Below are 7,815 nucleotides of genomic sequence, written 5' to 3' on the forward strand. Positions count from 1 at the left end.
TGCAGGGGAATCCCCTCATAGCAAGCTCCACGCTGGAGTTTTTAGTTTGAAGCCAGTTTGTGGGTGCGCGCGTTGTTTTGGTTTGATTTGGGTTTTGTGCGAGACACTCGCAACTCCTCACGGCAAGACTCTTACAAGAGCAACGAAAAACTGTTTGGGGAAAGGAGGTCGGTGAAGTGAATTTTTGCAAGGTAAAAGAGAAACCATTATGCGGATTCCTAATGTTAGAACATAAATTCTTTCTCCGTCAAGTGTTTGAAGTGCATTAAAATCAGGATTTTAACGTAATACAATATTACTGAATGCGTGCAGATATTGTCATTTTAACTAGCTGACGTTGGTGCGATCAAAATTGGTTAATTTTAAAAACAAAACTAATGAATTAACATGAACTGAAACTCAGAGGCCAGTCGCCTCTTTAGACGTTATAGAAACTAGCGAGTTAGCTAGCAAACAGTCGAAATTTTTAAAATGTGCTTTTACTGTTACTGTCTTTTGGAACTTTGTATTTAATATCCAATTATTTTCCCCCTTTAACAGTATCTACAAATGCGCGTTTAGTTTTAGAAGCAAATTGGCAGACGTTAACGTAACTTAGTTGGCCAAGTGATGTTTTTGCAACTTGGCTCTCAGAGGTTCCTTTCTGAGTTTTTTTTTTTCTGAGCCTAAAATCGCCCTTAGAACTTCAAATATTTCCAAACGTGATTTGGTTGTTTAATATGAAAACTATCGCACTTCGCAAAAAGACAACATTGCCGGCTGAACCGTTTTAATAATATCGTGCGATTGTGAGGTGTTGTATTTATATATATATATATATATATATATATATATATATATATATATATATTCCCTGAAGCGCTGAGCTGACTGAAAGTTTTGTTATCCGTAGTATATCCGCGAGTCTAATACAGGCCATGGAAGAAAGTCAAGAATTTGCTGAACTGTGGCAGCGAAACCTCATGTAAGTTTTATGCTGGTTGCAGGCTATATTATTTCAGGTTTCTGGAATCATATCTGAGTATTTATTTATTTTTTGTTGGTCAAGATCCATTGAACTTGTCATTGTGCGCCAGTACTCTGCAGTGTGTATTGTAGGTAATAATACTGATAAGCTAGGAATTCTCTTTCTTCCAATTTGTGTTTCAGTTCCTCTCCGGATGGAGGCACTGGCTGGGACTTAATCAATGATGAGGTATCAAAAAAATAAATAAAGCATGTATATGCACACACATACCATACTCACATTCAATTCTGGACTTTTATGTGCTTCACCAGTATCTTTCAGGCTCTTTCGACCTGAATATATTTGGAGATGTGGTGAATGAACAGCCACAGTCCTCCACCTCCCCTCCGACCGCCTCTGTTCCTGTTGCCACTGATTATCCTGGGGAACATGGCTTCAAACTGGGCTTCCCGCAATCTGGCACCGCCAAGTCTGTCACCTGCACGGTAAGTTAAAAATACATATGCACACATACATCCACGCAAACAGTACTCAACTCGCATAAAAAAAAAAAGACATTTGAGTGTCCTCGATCACTCCTATAGTTCCTCTCATCCCACATTATATGGAACGTTGCCAGGATATCACCAGACTTCATTCATTCTCCATCACCTCCTTCGTTCCTTGTCCCAGGGCCCGACCATACCCATCTTCTGTGTATTTGCCACTCAGGTTTAGAGAGCTGTTGTGGTCATTTAGCATGACAATCTTACATCTGGAGTGGGCAAATAAGAAATTGAATTTGGCTGTTTCTTATTGAATTGTCCGCATACATGAATAGGCATGTTCTCATGTGGAGCGCCAAACAGTTCTCCAGTAGCTTGTTTTTTGTTTTTTTTTATTGCCTGCCACACCCAACCCACTCCCCACTAAATCTTTCATCTGTTGTGCTTTTTTTGGTTCAGACCTTTCATATCCTATTTAGACTATAAGCTATTATGTCACACAACCCTACATAAGTGGTTTGGAGAATGGATTGAAACATGTCGATTCAAATGGCATAAAGTTATTAGAAGTTCATCATGTATTTATTTCAAGAGGTTGCATAAAGAAATGGCTGTGTGATTGGTGTACATTTACACTTACGCATTTAGTAGGGGCAAATCTACTTGAAATAGAGGAAAATAATTCCTCACACAGCCAGTAACCTTCATTATGTACAATTATGTTTCTTATAAGGTTAAATTAGGAAAAAGCTATAGCTCATGTAATTTGTCTGTGTATTTTAGCAGATATAGTTTTATACACACACTCTCTTGACTCTCTGGTATGTAGAAATGGGTGTTGCTCTAAGATGGCTACATGGCAAAAGATAAGATGACTGTATTTGTTGTTGGTCAAAGAAGCTTTCACACACTGCTCAGTGTACAAAACCATTCATGTTAGTAAAGAGTCATTTTTCTAGCTTGGTCTCTGTGTTTAGTCCTCTAAAATTATTTAATATGACAGTACTTGTATTTTATTTAGTCTTATTAGTAGTGAAGTCTCCTTGGTAATTTAATTTCCACTTCTTTTTTGTCTTATTTTTTTCTGAGCAGCAATGTTTTAATTAGAAAGCCTGTATCTGAGTTTGAACATGTCTGAACTTGTCTGAACATGTCCTCATAGAGCAGTGGGGGGAGGGAGAGGGGGAGGGGTGTCAGTTCTACAGAAACTGCAGGCTTCAAGACTCAAAGCAGGGACATTTAGCATTCAAAATTGTTCAGCTTACCAGTGTGGTTAGTTTCTTCCTGTGAAATGGAGTTTTAGAAAAGAGAGCAGAGTTTAAGTTTGTTATAGTGCAAGTCAAACTGGTGTCTTTCAGATCCAGTGATAAACTACAGGACCACACATGATCTGGATGGTAAGAGGAAAATACCATTTTAAAAGCTTGAATGTGTTTGTTTTTGTGGGGTTTTTTTAATTTATTTTTTAATCCTTTTTTGTTGAAGGTTTTTTTTTTTTTGTTTTTTTTTTTTTGTGATGCTTGCTATTTTTTCCTGTCCTTTTTAATGTACTAGTTTTTGGTTAGATAAAATGGATATGTTTGTATATCATTATTTTGAATAATGTATACATATTTAATATGTAAATGAAAAAAAAATACACGATCAACTAGATCAACTCACTGATCAACTAGTAGTTGATTATTGGAAAGCTAGTTGGCCATCTTTAACCTATCTTTTATTTTAATCAGCATTCTCAGGAACTGTAACTTAAATGCTTTGAATCCTCTATTAACTTGTGTGATTACTACAAATACTAATGACTATGACGTATTGATTTTATAATTTTTTTTTCCACGGTGACTTTTTTGTTTATATGAATCTGATGACCTTTTCCTTTTCTTTGATTTCAGTACTCGTCTGACCTGAATAAGCTCTTTTGTCAACTGGCGAAAACGTGTCCAGTTCAGATGCTGGTGGATGTTGCCCCTCCCCAGGGCTCGGTGATCAGAGCCACAGCTATATATAAGAAGTCCGAACATGTGGCTGAGGTGGTCCGTCGATGTCCCCACCATGAGAGAACCCCAGATGGCGATGGTATAGACATGCTGTTTCTCTCCAGTCTTGCCCCACAGGAATACACCAGCCGTACTGATACAAGTTCCAATAAAAGCAATTAACAGATCTGTTTTCTCCCTGTTCAGTATTGGCTCCTCCTGCTCACCTTATCCGAGTGGAAGGAAACTCACTTGCTGTTTACAGAGAGGACGACATAACCCACAGGCACAGTGTGGCGGTTCCCTATGAAGCTCCTCAAGTCAGTCTCAGTATTTTGATCTGTAATAACATTAGACAGCAAGAGGAAATTACAAAAATTGTAAATGTATTCATCTTTGCCTGCAACACTGCTATAAGTTTCATAGTTGTAATGTCACTCTTTCCTGTGCTTTTTTTTTTTTTTTTTTTTTTTGCAGCTGGGAGCAGAATGGACAACTGTTTTGTACAATTTCATGTGCAATAGCAGTTGCATGGGTGGCATGAACCGCCGACCCATCCTCACGATCATCACTCTGGAGACTCATGAGTAAGTAGTCCATCTTTGATTCCTCTTTTAGTGAATTGTATTCCTATGTGGATACCAAGGATAATCAAATCTGCTTTAACTCTTGTCTTTCAGAGGTCAGTTGCTGGGCCGCAGGTCTTTCGAGGTGCGTGTGTGTGCGTGCCCAGGCAGAGACAGGAAAACTGAGGAGAGCAACTTCGGGAAAGACCAGGAGACCAAAACCTTGGGCAAGACCCCTTCTACCACCAAACGCAGTAAGTTTTGCATGCGTGTATGAAATAAATTCAATTTAACTGCATCTGCACTGCTCAAAAGCATTAATTTCTTCAGAATGTTATAGTAATGTGAATTTAATCTGACAGGCATGACTAAAGAATCCTCTTCATCCACACCGCGATCTGAGGGCAGTAAGAAGGCCAAACTGAGCGCGAGCAGTGATGATGAGATCTATTACCTGCCGGTGATCATGCACCTTCCTCTCTCTTCCTCCTTGAAGTTTCGTGGAAATTGTAATGAGTTTTATTGAGGGACACATTAACTAATTAAAAAAACTAAATTACCTGCTAAATGGTTGTGCCACATAATGATAGTAGGTAGTAAATTAAGCTTTGTTGAAAAGGCACTGACTATGATTGCTATTTAAAAAAAGAAAAAAACCTCTGGCAGCCTCTTGTCCTTTTAGGTCTCTATATTATCTATATTATAACTTTGTATTATAACTAATATATAATATAATCTTATATTATAACTTTATTTCTTTTTAATTGATTTAATTAGTAAAAATTATTAACATCTTTTGAATTTGAAATGTATTGCAATTTGCACACATACATGTAGCAGTAAACATTCTCAAAAAAAGGGGGCAAGAGAAAGGGGAAAAAAAAAAGTCAAATTAGTTGTATTGCACAATCTTAACTGTACATAAATAATATTGCACAAAATATACATTTTGCACAGGGCCAATAATATTGAACAGTGATATTTCTCACATAAATAACAAAGTTGATTTGGTTACATTTATTATGAACCTTTTTATGATTACCTCCTTTTTTAATAAGTTTTATATAAAACACTTTAAATTTCCACTTTATGACAGGTGCTTTGTAAATAAACATACCTTGCCATGCCTAGTGATTGTCCTAATCTAGCTTGTGCTTTTTAAATGGTTTTGTATACTAGAGATGTTTGGCTAAGACCTTTAACTAAAAAGAGTATAGTCTGTGTTTGCATGGCTTTTAAGATGATCTTTCTCTTCATGCAGGTTAGGGGAAAAGAAAGATACGAAATGCTGAAAAAGATTAATAACGGTTTGGAATTGAGCGACATGGTACCTCCAGCTGATGTGGACAAATACCTTCAAAAATTGTAAGTGATTATATCTTGCCACAACTACAGCACTTTTTTCTCAAAATCAAAAATGTTACAGCATCTGTCAACAGGGCTTATTTGACACCTTTTTTTTTTTTTTTTTTATAGATCCACCAAGGCCAAGAAGGATGGCCAAACACCTGAGCCTAAAAGAGGCAAAAAACTAATTGTTAAGGATGCGAAAAGTGATTCTGATTAGGATGGTGGGATGCTAAACAAAAAAAGAAATCAATAGTTACATCTTTTTTGACTGCCTTTCTTTTGCCTTTGACCAAAGCAGCTTGTCATTGGGAGCTTTTGATGAACTGTGGATCAATGATCCCTCAGTCCAGTATGTCATTTTTTTTTTTTTTTTTTATCTTCTTCACTCCACCGGGACCTTTTATAAGTCAGCTGATCCAGAATGAGTAATGGCAGGGTGTTGTAGGGTTCGTACTTAATCGCACTGGAGGAGCAATACTGACCCATCATTTTGCTAACCCGATAAGTGAATGTCCAGCAGTTATTTTTAACAATGTTGGGTTTTTCCTGTTGTAGGTCACATGGTCAACATGTAGTTTCTGCTCACTGATTAGACTGTAAATTTGTCACTGACTTACTGGATGTCCACTCTGTTGAAAATGTATTAATGCCAGTATTTTGTAACCTTTTGTGTAACCAGGTTTTTTTTAAGAAGGCTATTACTAATTAGATTAAACCAGCAGAAATGTTTACAAGCCAAATAACTATTGTAAAGTTCTTGAAACAAAATGATAGTAACACTCTGTTTTGTATTTGGAATCCCTTTTTATTAGGTTAATGTCCGTTGATATTCATAAGTAAATGAAATCGACAAGAACTCAGGGCACGTTTGAGTCCTTCCTGTTAATCTTGAGAAAACTATTTGACTGTTCCAATTTGATCTATATTTTATGCTGCTTTTTTCCTGTTTGTTACTGTATACACTTTTATGCTTTAAGCATTTGTAGCAGGGGATGTTTTTTTTTTTAAATACATTATTAAAAAAAATTGTGTCTTGATTTCTTTTTTGGCTCCAGCATTAAAGCAATGTTTGTACAATTTTAAATAATGAAGGTAAGAAATTGCATGCATGTAAGATTCATAATAAAGTAACTACATAGTGTGAACATTAACATAAAAATAACAACGGTATTGTGTCGTGTGTTATAGTGATCATTTTTGAGATTTTAGACAATGACATTGTGCCTTGTATAGAATTTTTATTGAATCTCTCCAAATATTGTTGGCAGCAAGCAACAATTGTTGGTTTTAAGCAGCAAAGCTTCTGAAACCACAAAACCTCAGAATTTATTAGGATGGTTCCAAATCCCACCCACTAAATGTAAACGCATTCTTTCAACACTAGATGGCAAGTAAGCACATTTACATTATTTTTAATAACAATCATGGGCTAGAATCAAATGTTTTTAGTGCTAGTGATGTGACGTGTGGCTAAGTGTGGTACCCCATACTCTGAATCTGTGCTCTGCATTAAACCCATCCAAATGCAAACAAACCCAGAGCAGTGTGCAACCATTTGTTGCAGTGCCTGGAGAGCAGTTGGGGTTTTGTGCCTTACTCAAGGTCGTGGCTGTTGAAGGAAGAGAGCTCTGTTCATTCACTCCCCCCACCTACAATTCCTGCCTGCTCTGAGACTTGAACCTGCAACCTTTGGCCACACAACTGCCTCTTTGGCTTACATAGACATTTTCTAAAAATCATTCACTGTACTCCTAGGCATTTTTGATTTGGATGAAATGGAGAATATCATTTAGAAGCAAACCTCACAAAAATGATTGAAAGAATACAGAATAATCAAATTGTTAGTCATGCACCACAAGGACAAATTAACCTGTACAATGTGAGTACAGTGTTTAAAATTCACAAAACTTTGAACACACCAACACCAAATTGATCTGAGGATCTGTCAAACTTCATCATTTTCCAATCAAAACATCTCAACAGTTTTAAATGGATCTCATCCTTTAGATCTATTATGTCAAGTTAAAAGTAGTGTAGATTTTCATGGGAGGATGCCTCTGGCTTGACATCTGTGGAGGACAGTGTGATCAGCGTGCGTCCATCCAGTGGTGCGAAAAGCGGGTACAACTTTTCTCTGAAATTTGCGATGAACGTAAAGATATGTGTGCGTGTCTCTATGTTATAGAAAGACAACTGTCCTTCTTCATAGTCCAGGTAGACTCCCAGCTTTTTGGGCACAAGGGACAAAGGTAGCTCAATCTCTGGTTTGGTACATGCAAAAAACTGCCGTGTACTTCTCCATATTGTCCAGAAGCCCTCAGAGGGGTTCATGGGACACCGGCCTTGCCTTTTGGAGGATTCGGTGGTCACTCCAACACGCCAGTAGCCATCATTGGCAATATCAACTTCCCAATAGTACCGACCGAAAGTGAGCCCTTCACAGCCCAGGACACACGGCCAGCTGTCAAAGC

General features: G+C 37.4%; 1 protein-coding gene across 3 annotated transcripts; it reads left to right on the forward strand.

Annotated features, from left to right (window-relative positions):
• Nucleotides 1-6,278, forward strand: LOC127972656 (cellular tumor antigen p53). 3 transcript variants are annotated; one of them, XM_052576334.1, is made up of 11 exons: nt 1-191; nt 893-964; nt 1,150-1,195; nt 1,279-1,452; nt 3,345-3,528; nt 3,636-3,748; nt 3,906-4,015; nt 4,109-4,248; nt 4,357-4,454; nt 5,256-5,359; nt 5,471-6,278. In XM_052576334.1, the coding sequence occupies exons 2-11, from the start codon at nt 918-920 to the stop codon at nt 5,559-5,561; spliced, it is 1,107 nt and encodes a 368-aa protein (XP_052432294.1). In that variant the 5' UTR covers nt 1-191; nt 893-917; the 3' UTR covers nt 5,562-6,278. The 3 variants fall into 3 exon arrangements, with proteins under 3 accessions (XP_052432294.1, XP_052432296.1, XP_052432295.1); XM_052576336.1 differs by lacking the exons at nt 1-191; nt 893-964; nt 1,150-1,195 and adding an exon at nt 2,811-2,849 and having other exon boundaries at nt 1,305-1,452; XM_052576335.1 differs by lacking the exons at nt 1-191; nt 893-964; nt 1,150-1,195; nt 1,279-1,452 and adding an exon at nt 2,681-2,849.
• The last annotated feature ends 1,537 nt before the right edge of the window (nt 6,279-7,815 follow it).

Source organism: Carassius gibelio, chromosome B15, assembly GCF_023724105.1.
Source record: "Carassius gibelio isolate Cgi1373 ecotype wild population from Czech Republic chromosome B15, carGib1.2-hapl.c, whole genome shotgun sequence".
Classification (NCBI taxonomy): Eukaryota; Metazoa; Chordata; class Actinopteri; order Cypriniformes; family Cyprinidae; genus Carassius; species Carassius gibelio.

Excerpts from the sequence above, each read along its gene's own strand:
- LOC127972656 (XM_052576334.1), top strand. The coding sequence starts at position 918 with ATGGAAGAAAGTCAAGAATTTGCTGAACTGTGGCAGCGAAACCTCAT. Across the intron at positions 4,249-4,356 it reads CCCTTCTACCACCAAACGCA|GCATGACTAAAGAATCCTCT; the intron begins GTAAGTTTTGCA and ends TTAATCTGACAG. Across the intron at positions 4,455-5,255 it reads ATGAGATCTATTACCTGCCG|GTTAGGGGAAAAGAAAGATA; the intron begins GTGATCATGCAC and ends CTCTTCATGCAG.